This window comes from Strigops habroptila, chromosome 9 (assembly GCF_004027225.2).
Source record: "Strigops habroptila isolate Jane chromosome 9, bStrHab1.2.pri, whole genome shotgun sequence".
In the NCBI taxonomy this organism is placed as follows: Eukaryota; Metazoa; Chordata; class Aves; order Psittaciformes; family Psittacidae; genus Strigops; species Strigops habroptila.
The window spans coordinates 42,521,608-42,536,658 of NC_044285.2; the positions used below are offsets into that span (position 1 = coordinate 42,521,608).

At 51.1% G+C, this 15,051-nt stretch overlaps 1 protein-coding gene across 1 annotated transcript in view; it reads left to right on the forward strand.

Annotated features, from left to right (window-relative positions):
• GPC3 (glypican 3) overlaps positions 1–7,770 on the forward strand; it is a 145,091-nt gene extending 137,321 nt beyond the window's left edge. The window contains exon 8 of the mRNA XM_030498225.1: positions 6,609–7,770. Coding sequence (XP_030354085.1) covers positions 6,609–6,784 — 176 coding nt within the window. The 3' untranslated portion in view covers positions 6,785–7,770. The remainder of the gene's footprint in view (positions 1–6,608) is intronic.
• The last annotated feature ends 7,281 nt before the right edge of the window (positions 7,771–15,051 follow it).

A 15,051-nucleotide genomic window follows, 5' to 3' on the forward strand; every position in this document is an offset into this window, starting at 1 on the left:
CTTGACTCCTGCCTTTGTAGATGCAGTTGGCTGTCCATGTTTAGCTCTCTCTTTTTCAGTTCATCTCTCAAAAGTTCCTTGATGTAGCAGCTCTTTTTCCGGACAGTCCAGCTGGATATCAGACCGGGACATGCTGCTTCATCATCAAAGCACAAGGACTCCAGCGCTTCCAATTAATAATGCTAATGAGATTTGTTAATTTTTAATAGATTACATGAGCCTGTTTTGCTAAACACGTTTTTGTGGCTCCTCTCTGCGAGCACAGTTCAGAAACTCTTTCACTTGCTGCCAAAGGGAAAATGATTAATGCAATTGCAGACGCCAGATTCTCTTCAGGGTAAATCTAGAGCACACCAAGGAGCAAAGAGGAATTTAATGAGTACGTTTTCAAAGTAGTCATAGGCCCAGGTTATAAATGATAGCCCTTCCTCGCCACCAGCCTCTGGCCAAGGTGGGGTAGAGGAGTAGTTGCTTGAATTTGGGTCATGGTGCAGCCCCTCTGTCTTTACCATGTGATTTGTTGGCGTTTTGGGGGTGTTTTGTCTCTCTTCCCCATCGAAAGCTTGAGGATGTCTGTGGATGAGGCTTCTGTGGTGGTGCTGGAGGTTGGGGAGCCAGGGTGTGTGTACAAACTGCCTCCCAGAGCTCCTGTACCCCAGGCAGCACCCGGTTGTACCCTTGGCATGGGGGTGAGATGGGGCTTCCTCACCTCTCCGTGTGGATGACTTGGTCCCCCAAATGAACCTGGTTTCTGCCTTCCAAATTGCTTTAATCCTGAGGAACTTCTCCCAAATCAGTGCTGGTTTTGTGGTGGTGCCTGTGGGCCTCAGGTCGCTTGCAAACACTCTTTGCAGGCTGGGGGCCATCAGTGCCAAAGAGGCAAGCGGGGGGAAAAGTCTTGGTTTGCAAATCAGCGAACCCAAACCTGATTCCCTTGGGATTGTGCCCAGGAAGTTGGTTTTACCGCTTGCTGCCACGCCGTGCCAGGCTCCCTTGGCCGCACTGCCAGCGGCAGCAGGATGATGGTGTTGAGCTGGAGTTTTTCTGCTGTTTCTTTCCAAATCCGTCTTGCCAAGAGCCACACCTCTTAAATTGCTGTGGAGGAGGTGGAGAGCCACAAGACCATGCACATGCTGCACATCCATCGTGGTGATCTCGCAGCCGTGCCAACACAAGCACTGTGGCCAGCCCCGGCTCAGCGCTTTAATTACACACCGGCGCGGCCGCACCTATGGCTGGGCTGTTGTAGCTCGTTGTGCAAGAACACAACTGGCAAACCTGTTGGTGCTCCAGGATTCTAGTGGTAATAAGCCAGAGGGCAAAACCTCCCTGGTGAGATGAAACCATGCTTGGCTGTTTGGAAGAGTTTAAGGTGTTTTGGAGAAGCAGAGAGTTGGGGATCGCAGCTGTATGTGCGCAGTCGTGGCCGTGTGTGCTGTGTAACTCTGTGGATGGGTTCTGATGTTGTCTTTGTGGAGGCAGAGTGTGTTTGTAGTATGAGCTGTGTGTATGAGAAAGCTGGGTAACTGGAGGCTGAGGTGAGCAGAGCTTTTGGTGTTCCAACAGGAAGAGTTTGGGATGAAATGGGACTGTTCCAGACTTGAGGTGTAAACGCCTGTCAGAAAGAAGTGGTTGGTGCTGTAGAGGCGGAGAGAGTTGGGAGCCAGGATCTGTGGAGTCACAGGCCCTTATGCTTTGCCTTGTAACGACTCAACAGCCTGGGCCTGGCTCAAACATCTCTCCCTTTAAGAAATCCAGGCTTGCTTTGGAGACAGCCAGAGCCTACTGCATCCACTGGCAGCTTGTTCCCCGCACTGGTGAGGCGTGCTGCTTACAACTAAATAAAGCAACACACCCTGGAGGTTGTAATTCTCGTTGGCGATGCAGCATGTGCTTTCCTAGACCCGTCCTAAAGGACAGAGGCAGGCAGATGTTCACAACTGACCACGAGAGCTGCAGGAGCTTGCCAAGCTGCCCTACTTGTCTCTGACATTTCTGCTCGATGTGCTTTGTGCTGATTGGAAACAATCCATTCCCTTGTCCCTTCACACCACAGAGTTTCCATCATCTGCAAACAAGGGCCATCACCAAGCAAGCGCTTTGGCCTACCGGCAGCCTTGTTTGGTGAGCACACTGTGCTGGGCATGATGGTTTCACCTGGGGGGGGATCCCCTTCACACCCTGCTGCTGCATGGGGCACCAGCACAGCTATCAAGTGACATGGCAAAGTGGTTTTCATGCTTGGCCATCCATTATGACTCTGTTACTATATTGGGTCCATCGCTGGAGCCATCTGCCTTGACAGGCGTGCAGCCCAGATGCCTGCCTGCGAGATGACATTCCCTGGCTCTGGGCTCTGGGCAGCAGCCGAGCCAGCCTGCGGGAGCCAGGCACTGTCCTCTTGGAGGTTATTTGCTGCCAGAGGGGCATTTGCTGGCAGTTCTTTGCTGAAGACCGTGTTGTCCTTTTAGGGGAGAGAAGGGGTGTTTGAGCAGGCAGTGGTGGGTTTGGCACAGGGATGCTGCCCTAACCCTGCCCGTGTGCAGTGCTCGTCCTCCCAGCTGCTGTGGGACTTTCATAGCTTTAACCTGCCAGAGGGGAGATTGAGATGAGCTCTGAGGCAGAAGCTCTTCCCTGTGAGGGTGCTGGGGCGCTGGCGCAGGGTGCCCAGAGAAGCTGTGGCTGCCCCATCCCTGGCAGTGTTCAAGGCCAGGTTGGACACAGGGGCTTGGAGCAACCTGCTCTAGTGGAAGGTGTCCCTGCCCGTGGCAGGGGGTTGGAACTGGATGAGCTTTGAGGTCCCTTCCAACACAAACCATTCTAGGATTCTATGCCTTAATATACCAACTCAAAACCAACTTCCTCCCATATCGGCCATCTCCAAAGCTAGCTTTTAATGATTCCAGCCCGATAAGCTCGTGCAGAGTCAGTGTGCCTAATTCTAGTCCTAATCCACGGAGAAACGCCGCCGCTTTACTTTGCAGATGTGGGAGGTGTGTGTTGCAGAGCTGGCGGCAGGTTTTGTCCTCCGCGCTGCGAGACCATTGAAGCTTTTGCTGTCCTGGGAGCCCAGCGCAGCAGCTTTGTGTTAGAGGGGCTTTTGTTACAAAAGATGCTTCCGGAGGGACCGGCTTGTGTTCGGCTGGAGACCTTTCACCAGCTGTGTAAGGACGCCGGGAAGCAGCCCGGCACGCTCGGCTTCATGAGGAAGGGGGGGAAAAGCAGAGCTAATGATTGACTATTATTTTAAGGGGATTATCTAATCCGCAGCCCAGAGGACAAGAGGGGCCAGAAGGAGCGCAGATTGACTGTGTAATTAGTGCAGCTTGTTGGGAATACCCTCTGGACTCCGACTGATTATAAACAGAAACAGATTCTTCTAGTTCCCCCCCTATGAAAAAGCCTTTGCAGGCCAAAGGGTCACTTTGTGGTAGAAACTGTTGTAAATTAAGCGGGTGAGCAGAGCTGGGGTAGCGGAGACCTTCAATGAAGAATTGGCTGGGGAGCAGGGTGGCAGAGGAACAGCTTCTCCGGGGTTGTTTTGCAGTGTAAAGGCAGAGTTTTGGGTGGAAGTGACTGAAATGGTGCTTGTGGGAGGTTAGTTTCTGTGACCCCACCACCCGTCCTGCAGCTCCATCCGTGGTGCCGGGGCTCCTGGAGGCTGTGGGAGCAGGATGTGCAGGGATGCAGGAGCGACCTGGACTAACCAGGGATCCTAAGGAAGGCTGGAAACTCTAATGGGACCTTCTCAAGAAGTACCTGGTTAGGAACATTTGCAAATTTGGATTCCTGGGCTTGAAATATTGTTATTATTATTATTACATGTTTTGAATGTTGCTGTTGCCTGGACCTGCTTGTCTCCGCCTTGGGTCTGTTAGAGGCTTATTTTCCTTTCCTCCAGCGTACCAAAGGTCGTTAGAAGTGAAGTGAAAGGGATTTGCAGCAGTTACGGATCCATTATTAATACAAAATGAAAGATGTATGGCTAAATCCATCAAGACTAAAAATACAAGTGGGCACAAATAAGCTCAGGGAAGGAAACAATGGCAGGAACAGTGAAAACAAATGGCACACCCAAGCACGAAACTTCTGAAGCAGTTAAACAAGGCTAGGAAAATAGCTCTCCCATCAATGATGACAAGAGGGTTTCTGTTCTCTTCAGTTTGGTCAAAGAGGATGAATGAGAGAATCACCATTCCCATGTGGGTGGAATGCCATGATTTAAACACTACCTTTACTCAAGTTCAGGTGAAATCTCAGAATCTGAAAAATTCCCAAGTAAAAGATGATGTTTGAAGCAAGCTTTTTGGGACACTTTGGCTGAACATTTCCAGCACAACTGAGCTGCTGCATTGCAAACTGAGCAGGAACTCGTGTCTCATAAATTACATTGCAGAATGAGACTTAAATGGGAACGTCAAAACCCTTTGTGCTCTTAAAGACCTTGCTGAAACACTCTTTTGTTTCAACTTTCTTTTCTAAACTGAAGGCAGGAGGAGTTACTCAGTTCCTGTGGAGTTTTCCAGGTTTGCCAGGATAATAAGAGAATATTCTTATTGTCTAATAAGAGAATATTCTGCCCTAAAAGCTCTGCTGATGGACTGCAGATTCCTGGCCTGGAAGCCTGATGGTATTGTGACCCCATGGAGCATCTTTTAGGTTTTAGGAGTGTTTGGAGTATGTAGAAACACTTTCCAAGAGAAACATTCCAAAATGACACCAGGGCAGGTGTCATTGCCCTGATGGGACCTTGTATCAGCTGAGGGGTCTGGTGTAAAACAACCAACTGAGGAATTATCTGCTGTGATTTTATTAAGTCAAAATCACTTCTTCTGCAGAAATGAGCTTGGGGAAACAAAGTGGTGCAGCCAGGCTGCTCCCAAACTGCCCCGGAGCCTGAGCATCCCTTGTGCCAGAGGGATGTGTTCTTTCTGTGCTTGGAAAGCAGCACAGGATGGGCAGTGGTGGCCTCCTGGAGCATCCTTCCCAGGGCAGCACCTTCTCCTGCTCTGCCCATGGCCGTGCAGCTCTGAGCCACAGCAGCACATCCATACTCTTGAGAAGAAAATCAGGAAGGTTGTGGAGAAGGGGAATCAACAGCATCTGTGGGAATCTCCTGAGGAAGCCAGGGTTTAGCAGGCGGGTTCTGCTTGCACCTGGCCCTTTGTGTGTGTGGATGTCTGCTCCCATTCGAGCATTTCTGACCCTCTGTGATGGCCTGGGCTGACTCACTTGTCACGCTACCATCCTTCTGCCTTTGTTTTGCAATGTTTGGGTATTTTTGATGAAGAAATACTGCCTGTTTGCCTTGGCAGTGCTGCTCATGGGATTGATGCAGTGTTCTTCAGCTAGAGTGTTTGTTCAGCCTTTTGGATGCTTTCTCAGGGGTGGAGTGGGATGATCCAAACCTGTCAGTGTGCTGCTGATCCATGAGGGCTTGTGAAAGGCTCGAGCCAGGGTATCTTCTGATGGAAACCACCAGCTTCCTTCACTTCCAGAGGCCAGGCTCTAGGGATGAGATGAACAGGTTTAAACGATTCCCATGCAGGAGAGAAACCTGGCCCCCAGGAGACTGCAGCAGCACAAGAAGGGGGGTGAGGGACCCATTGCCTTGAGTGAAGCATGGGGACACCCAGTCGGTCCAGATGCTTGGCAGGTACAAATGCCTCAGGTGGATCTGGCTAATGGATGTTAAAACAACTTTAGCTTTTTGTTCTTGGCCCTGATAATTGCTGGTTTCTTGCCTTTCCACATGGTCTCTTTGGACTTTTTTATTCCTCCCTGTCCCTGGGAGACAAGGGTGACTGTGACTTACTGCTCAGCAGGTCCTTTGCAGCCAGCAATGGGTCACCATAAGCTTTTCCCCCATCAATGTCATGCTCCTCTGCCAGGGCTATCATAACTTTTATACTGGACATGTTCTTTGGTTGGAGCTCTCGTGCTTCGCTTCAAAGTCCCCATGTTGCAACACCAGCATGCCTGGGGTGCGTGATCCATTCCCATTCCACACTCTCCAGTGCTTTGATGAGGTGGACAGGGAAGGGATGGATGTGTTCTAAGTGCTGCAAGGAGCATATTTTGCACACACTTAACTAAGACTGCAGAAATGCAGAGCTCCTCAGGTCCTCCAACCAGGAGGTGTTTGGGGAGCAAGCCCTGGGGCTGGCACTGGATTTGGGGGGACCATGTGGGTTCACCTGGATTTCCTCACTCCTGCATGCATCCTTGTGGTGTGTAGGGAGCAGGCACCATTTGCATTGCTAAACACCCGCTCTGAAGCTCAGCTACTAGAGTAGCTCTCTAGTAAGCCAGATCCCCTCATCTCTCTTGTTTTCTTACTGGGGCACCTTATGGTTGTGATTTTTTTGGTCTTTCTAAGCATAAGGTTTGATGCAGTATATAGGGAGGTACTCTGGGAGTGACAAGATGTTTGCTGAGCTCTTCTGGCCTATCCTTCAACTGCACTCATGATGCCTTCCACTGCACTCAGACCCAGCTGTCCCCAGCTGCTGGCACGGGCTGTCCTGGGGACTCTGGCATTGGTGGGAGCTGGATGTGCCGTGTGTGGGATATAACTAACCCTAACCACCTCTGTCCTTCTCTTTCAGAGCTGGCATATGACCTGGATATGGACGACACCTCTGCAAACAAGCAGCTTCTAAATCAGCAAAGCAAAGGTGGTGCCACGGTCTCTAGCAGCGACCCCAGGAACACGGGCCCCTGCCCCAGGCCTGCTGCTGCCATCACCCTGCTCCTGCTGCTGCTGCTGGGCCACAAGCTGTGAGCAGTGCTGGTGGCATTGCTCCATGTCCCTCCATGCCTTTTTTTAATGAGAAAGACATTTGGAACCTCTTCTGAAATATATGCACATTTCCAAAGACAGAACAAACGACTTGAGTGGGTTTTATAAAAGAATATGGTATCTTCCCACAAAAAAACCAACCAACTAAAAGGGGTTTGTTCATGGTAAGCTAGTAAATACATAACAGTGCTTTTTAAAGATAATCCTGTTTAATATAAGAAGGTTCGTATTAAATTGAGTTCGTCGCAGGTTTTGAGGACTGAGGTCTCCCTTGCTGGGCAGTCTCAGACCGTATTTCATCTTCAGTCATTTGAATGTGCTTGGGGCTCAGAACACCTACGATTTATGAAAGGCTGTCAGCAAGTATCAGACCCCTGATCCTACTTGACTTAATACAGTTTTTGTCTGTAGTTCAAGCAGTTTTTGTACTTACTCCAATTTCAAGGCTCACCCCTAGGAATCTGGCCAGGCACATAATACGGAGGGCATGTGAAGACAGGGCGGAGAGAAAGTCAGACATGTGGCAAGAAGAAAGATGCTGCAGATGAGGAGTTGTGGTGCACCAGGATTGTCGTGGAGACGTGCTCCCATGGGCACCAAGCGCACCTGCATTGTGGCAAGTTGCAGGTGATTTTGCTGCTCGCCTCCCAGCCAGGCCCTGCGAAGCCCTTTGGTCCCCACCGGCATCCCCACGGCCCATGCAATGCCCTGGTTGTGTTCCGCAGAAGAGAAGCACCACCTTTCCCACGGGAAATCTGCAACCAGAGCTCCAGCCAAAGGACAGATGGCATGGAGGTACACGCTGTGCTTTACAGGGATGAATAACGGCATCCAGCTCATTGTGCTGCAAGGGAGGTAAAGAAAAGGATTTGCAGAAGCCCGAGGCAGATGAGACTCTTACTCATGTGTTTCTTTGCATGTTACTTTACTTAAGCTATCTCCAAAATAAAGATTGATTGCTCTATAAAGGGTGCGCTGGAAGTAGCCTCCCACGTGTGCGAGGCAGCGCTCTGCCTTGTTCCTGGAGTGGGCAGCCTGGAAAGGCCAACAGTGCCCGGCTCCAGGGCACCGTGGAAAGGCTTGAGGCTTGGCTTAGTCTCGTTAAACGGATGGGCTGGGGCCAGGGAGGGTTTGGTTTGTTTCCTGGCCAAAATGGTTACATATTTCTGTTTAAGATGCTGCCTTTACTAGAGTGATTATATCCACAGTATCTTAAGCCGCAGTGTGTACATGCAGGCGTGCACGCACACACACACACACGCATGCTTTAAGTATGTGTGTGTCTCAGACCTTGTTAAAAGCAACTTTATGTTTGGGAGAAAGCAGATAAATCCAAACCACACAATCAGATGCCTTGGAGAGCAGAAGCTTTGCTCAGTCTGAGTGGTGGGGCTGATCTGCTTGTTCCTGATTTGAAGTGTTGGGACTGTGTGAAGTGCTTCAGGAGCTGTGGCAGAGGGAGAGCTGGCTGCTCACCCGCTCCTCGGCCTGGGGACCTTCACTTCCAAGTCACTGCTCCTGATGGAGAGGAGCGGATCCGGGCTAAGCCCCGGCGTGACCTGCTGGTTAATGGTCAGAGAGCTGGATAGGGTCTGGGTCTCAGAGCCCTCATATCCCACCTGCACTGGGGTGAGCGCTGGGGGTGTTGAGGCATGGATGGATGAGGCCCTTAGTGACACGGTTTAGTGGTGGACTGGGCAGTCCTGATAATCTTAAAGATCTTTTCCAACCCAGCTGATTCTATGATTCTATGGATGTTGATGTGTATTTGTATTTTATGTGTTCACAAACCAAATTGCAATCCCTTCGTCTCTCAGGCCTTGCTCTCCACATCAGCCCTGCTCTCTGCACCACAGCTGTGCCCATGAGCCTCTGCTCCACCAAAAGGAATATTTTATTAGCACCACTTGAATTTCCATCACTTCTTCCCTTCTGATCATTTTCCTTTCATCCCTCTGGAGCACTGGAGGTGGGAGCAGGATGCTGGGTTTGTTGGGAGATTATATGCTCCCTCTGCCTCACCAGGTACCATCGCAGGGACATTCTCTCCTCTGTGTCAGAAATATTCTGTGCGCTGCTGCCGCCTTAGATAAGCAGCAGGGTGGGATGGTGGCACTGGCTCTTCAGGCCAGCGTGCTTTCATTCTCTCTTGGGGTGATGGTGTGGGCTGTGCCTTGCTGTATGTCCCACAAAGCCTGACTCTGCATCACCGCAGAGCGATGCTGATGCTTCTCAGCAGAGACCCCTCTGTAGCGTGCTGAGCCCGGTTTCCCATTGCACAGACATGCTGTTTAGCAAAGCTTTGCTTGTTGGAGACTTTGTTATGATAAGAGATCACAAAAAACCAGCTTTTGAGCTTGCTACCTGCCAAGTTTATAAAATAAGGCTTTATAACTGGTAAAAACAGCTGTTGAATTTTACCCTGCAGTGGGTTTATGTGCATGTTTTAACAGGGGTTTGGCAAGGGATGCCGTGGCCACCAAGGTGGAATAAAGCTGGCGTTCAGTTTGGGCAGTGTTTCACTCCCATGTCAGGAGAAATAAGGAATAATTGTGCCCTGTTTGTTTCTCTACACCACCTCTGCTTACTGTGACCTGCATTGCCATGGGATGTCTCCATTGAAGATGGACACCGTCACCTTCCCTGGACACGTGTCCCTGGAGCCTTGTCCCAGGGCTCACAGGTTTAACCACAAACACAGTCAAGATTATTTCAAGTTTTCTTTTTTAATAGTAGTAGCACTAATAGCAGCAGTAGTAGTATATATTAGTATATGTATTGGTAATGAGTATACATATCATATATATGGTAAAGTGTTTCTGTGGGTCAAGGTGGTGTGGGATGGAAGGTGCCGGGGCAGCGTCACGGCTGTACTCGCAGCACCATGATAACGTGGTGCTGTGGGTCTAGCACTGGTGGTGGCCACGTCTGGCCAGTGAGGCTATCACAGAGTAAATACCTGCCTGGTTTTCTGCCAGTGGATATTTACTCTTCCCAGCCAGGGAAAAGCAGCTGAACAGAGGGGTTGTGTCATGGAGGCACATCTGGAAAAGAAAAAGAACACGGGAAAACCCCTATTCTAGCTGATTTCTAGCCCCACAGTGAAACCTGGAGCTAGTCCTGAGCTGCCAGTGACTCTGATCCCCGAGTGTCCCTGTGCAGAGCCTGGCTGCCAGCACTGTGTCCTAGTTGTGTTTCATGGCATTGTCACCTTGTGCTCACACTGGCAAAAGGCCCAGTGGCCTGGGGAAGGTTTCCAGTCTTCTCCAGTCTCAGGTGGTTGAGCCTTTACTGGTTGACTTTGCTGCTTCCTGGCCAGATCTGCAGCTCTCGTTAAGCTCCATTGGCAGCAGTGGGGTGACAGGAGCCTGCCACCACCGTGCACATCCCATGTGCAGGGAGGGCTGAGCAGCATCAAAGCCGTTGCCTCTCTGGGTGGGTTTACAAGCAGCCTTGAAAAGGTGCTGAGGCCAGCACCTTTCCCCGTGTCTGAGACTGGTGATGAGATGCTAACATGTGCTTAGCATGTGTAATGTGTTTCTCTACTAACCATGCATCAAATTAGAATTTAAACCCAAAATATTGTTGTTGGATGGGAAGTTCCAGTTCATTAATCAATTGACTAATAGTTCAGTGCTGGAATGGTGTCATCTAAACGCACTCACCAGCTGCTGGGAACAGCTGGTGCTGGTAGCTCGTGCTGTTTTGGGACGTGAAATGTAGTGTCTGGAGGCTGTTTTTCAGGGAGTTTTTCAGAACTGCTCATTCATTTCCATGAGCAAACCCCTCAAGCACTCTGGAGCGGGCACCCAGCAGGGATGTGGGTCTGGATTCACTGGGGCTTCCAAGCGAATCAAAATCCCCCTTGCAGGGAGGATGCAGAGAGCACCAGCTGTGTCTGCAAACATTTCTACTGGACACAGGGTGTTCCTGAGGGTTTGCATAAGAGGAACGTGTAATCCTGTGCTGTCTGGTGGTTTGGTTTGCTTTTGAGTCAAATTGGTGTGTGCTGAGCCATGGGAATGGGAAGGGAGATGCCACTAACCCAGAGGGCAGGTCCTGGCTGCTCCCCAGGCTTGGAGGGCATTGGGTTGGGGCACAGGTTGGGGTCCTGGTGAGGTGGCACTGGGGCTGCTGTGTCAGGAGGGGAGAAGGTGGCACCTTGCCCTGCCTCCTGCCCTGCTTCCTCAGCAGCTGCTGGTCCATGGTGAGACCTTCGCAGCCACACGGGAGGCGGTGGCAATCCTGAGGCAGATGGGGCATGGAAATAAGGCTGCTGGTGGGGACCAGATGGGGGATGTTGCATAAGTCTCTAAAGTAGAATACAGGAAACCACACAAAGACCTCAAAATGCTTGAAACAGCCACGTGCGCTGCTGAGGTGCCTCCTTCCACCCTTGGAGCACATAGCTGGTGGTGGGACCGGCCATGGCCAAGTCCGCTGGGTGGGTCGTGCCCTGCAGGCTGTCCAGCTCACCTCAGCTAAAGCATCCCAGAAACAGTATTTGGTTCCCAAACACTTGGATGCCTTGTTGGGAATTTCCTTAAGCTTTCCAGCAGGGCAGCAGCTTCAATTAATGATTGATAAATGCTGCTAAAGCTTTACCAGATCCTGCACCATACACCCAGAGGCATCTGCTCCCAGAAACCCAGGAATTTATCAGCTTGAGGTCCATAGCTGAGGGGGACTGAGCTGGGTATCAGTGAAAACACAATCCCTCCTTGTGCATTATTAGTTCCCTTAGCAAGGAGCCAGCTATGGAGGTGTGGGGGGGGATGAAATCCGCAGCCAGAGGGCAATGAGGTGAAACCATCCCATTGGAGGATGGTCACTGGTCCTCAGTGTGGGAATCTGGGTTTTCTATTAGGGACATGGTGAAACTGTCATATGAAGACAAGTGGTGGGATTTGTTCAGCTCCTGCTCATGGGAGACCTCACTAAGAAGTAGCAGTGGGGGGAAAACCCCAACCCAAAGCCACACACAACCCCCTAAATAAACTTGTCAAAACGTTACTGAAGGACATTCCCTGGAGATGAGGTAGATGAGAGTTTGATACAGGGAGATGGAGCAGCCCTGGCGTGTTTACACAGGCAGTGAATTTACTGCCTTCAAAGAAAAAGCCCTGAGAAGCAGTTGGTATTAATCAAATAGAGTTTATTTTGTCAACCATTGTATACTCCTGAAAATAAATATCTTGGTGTTGTTTTGCTGAGAGCACGCCAGGATCTGGAGTACACATCCATGCCTCTGCGCTGCAAAGCACCGCATCCCACAGCCCTTCCCAAGGGCTACCACCATCCCTATGAAGCTGTTGCTCTCAGCGAGGCTCCCCGGGAAGCCTGTGCCAGCCCTGCAGCCCAGAGGGTTTGGAGAGGAGACAGAAATGCTTCCTGCAGTGGGGATTTGCCTCCCGGGCACCGTGTGGTGGCGTGGGAGCTGGGGCTGGGACCTGAGAGCACTTTGAGGGCCCCCTTAGGGACTATTCAGGGTTATTTCAAGGTGCTCCTCGGTGGTCACAAGGACACAGAAGACTTCTCCCAAATGCTCCAGCACATACCAGTGTTGAAATCCAGACTGTTCCATAGCAGAATCATGGAATGGTTTGTGTTGGAAGGGAGCTTAAAGCTCATCCAGCTCCAACCCCCTGCCACGGGCAGGGACACCTTCCACTAGAGCAGGTTGCTCCAAGCCCCTGTGTCCAACCTGGCCTTGAACACTGCCAGGGATGGGGCAGCCACAGCTTCTCTGGGCACCCTGTGCCAGCGCCTCAGCACCCTCACAGGGAAGAAAGTACCGACCTGGCCTCAACCTCCCAGGTTAGTGGCTGTCTCCTTCCTCGTAGGAGCCCAGCAGAGACCTCAACAACCGCTTGCAGTGAGTCAACACATTTGGGGATCTCTGCCAGCGGTTTTTGTTTGCTTTCACTGTCCTCTTTGCTGTTGTTATTTCAGCACTCAGAGATGCTGCACATCCAGAAAGGAAATCGCTGCCGGATCCAAGCAGCACAACCACCCTCCCCATCCAGCTCTGGGCAGGCAGATCACTAAAAAGAAGTCCAAGGCCTGCCTGTAGCAGCCTGTATCCCTTCAGTGTCATATTATATTGCCATCCACCACGTTAGCAAACGGGAGAATAAACACGGCCTGGATAGCAAAGCAAGAGGCTCTTTAACTACAGATGTTGAGAAGAGTGACGTTTGTGTACATTCCACCCAGAAGTGGATTAAAGTGGTGACCTTTGCTGTGGTGTGAGATGGGTTTGTTGTGGAGCACAGGCATCTCGTGTCACTTCAAGATCTGCCAGACATTTTGTTGCCCCCGTTGTTTATGGTTAACGTTGGATGATGTCTCTTGAAGCTGAATCTCAGCAGCTGACAGTGTTTTCTGAGAACTTGTCATCTGGACTCTATCGAGCAAAATTCCCAGGATTGGGTGTATTTGTTCCCATTGGAAGGAAAAACTGTGTTTTCTGGACAAGAAGAAGTCAAGGGAGGATGGTGGCATAAGTGACCCCAAGTGCTGAGCTGAAACCTGCAGGAGGAACCAGGATTTGACCCAGGGTGCCAGACCCATGGCATGAGTCACTGCTATTACCTGCCACTATATGTCTGATGAACATCTCCCAAGCTTGGTAGCCAGCACAGACACTTCTCCATGGTGATGCCACAGAGCCATCAGGGCCAGCTTTGCCATGCACGGCCTTCCATGACCATGTCAGAGCAGAGGGATGCTACTGCCAGCCCACCAAGGTGTAATCTTGTCTTGCTTCCAGCAGGACCCTTGCTCCAGGTCAGGTTTTACTGTGCTGAACATGCACCAGGCAGTTCTTGGCTGTTCTGCTCCTGGCAAGGATGATGAAGCAGGAGGAGACAAGGGAAGAGGAGCTGTCACACTGGTATCACCAGCCTCGGTGGTGTGTGGTGTGGTTGATACGCTGGAGGGAAAGGATGGGATCCAGAGGGACCTGGACTGGCTGGAGAAGTGGGACCTTGTGAACCTCATGGAGTTCAACAAGGCCGAGGGCAAGGTCCTGCCCCTGGGTCTGGGCAACCCCAGACACAGGCACAGGCTGGGAGAGACTGCATGGAGCAGCCCTGAGGAGAAGGACTTGGGGGTGTTGGGCAAGGAGAAGGTCTCCATGAGCTGGTTGGGGGGCACAGTGCTGTTCGTGCCTTCTCACTCCCCCGAGGTGCTCCCACAGAGAACAAGGGAGACCAAGGCCTGGGCTGGGGAATGGTGACACCCCTTTGCAAGCCACAGCAGAGGTAACACCTCTTTGAAAGATGCAGGGGAGAAGAAGAACAGGGTTCCAGCCTCGGTGATGCTGCTGGGACCTGGACCAGTCCAGGGGGCTGAAATGTGAGGATGTAACGAAGAGGGACTCTTCATCAGGGACTGTAGCGATAGGACAAGGGGTGATGGGTTCAAACTGAAACCGGGGAAGTTCAGGTTGGATATAAGGAAAAAGTTCTTCCCTGTGAGGGTGCTGAGGCGCTGGCACAGGGTGCCCAGAGAAGCTGTGGCTGCCCCATCCCTGGCAGTGTTCAAGGCCAGGTTGGACACAGGGGCTTGGAGCAACCTGCTCTAGTGGAAGGTGTCCGTGCCCGTGGCAGGGGTTGGAGCTGGATGAGCTTTAAGGTCCCTTCCAACACAAACCAGGCTGGGATTCTGTGCTACTCCAGGAAGGAGAAACTTAATCAGCATAAGAGGGGTTTATTGCCCCGTGGTGCTCAGGCAGAGCAATGAGCCAAGCTGTGCGGGGTAGCCGAGTGCTACGGCTTGGAGGCAAATGTTTAGCAGCCACATATCTGCTGGTGAAAGACTAAATAGAGACGTGGATCTTGCACCCTTTAAACACTGCATGGCTGCGGGCTGCGGACGTGGGGATGGGATTTGCATGCTGCTTTATTTAGGATTATATGAGCTGTGGCGCGTTGACGGAAACCGCCCTGCAGACACCAAATGTGTGACTGCAAAGAAACACAGTGTTTAGAAAACAAGGAAAACAGAAAAATTAAAAAAAGAAATATAAATAAAAAACAAAAAGGAAAAAAAGGGGGGGAAAAAAGGCTAAAAATAGCAAGGAAGTGGAGGGAATCTCTGCTCTCCAGCCCCAGCTCCAGCTCTGTGGTGATGCTCAAGGGCAAAGTAGTGCAGACCTCCTGCTTCCCCTCATGCTGTTGCTGTCATGAGGCTGAAGGATTTCACCACAAACAATTTGTGCCTTTCCCAGGGACAAACAGAAGCCA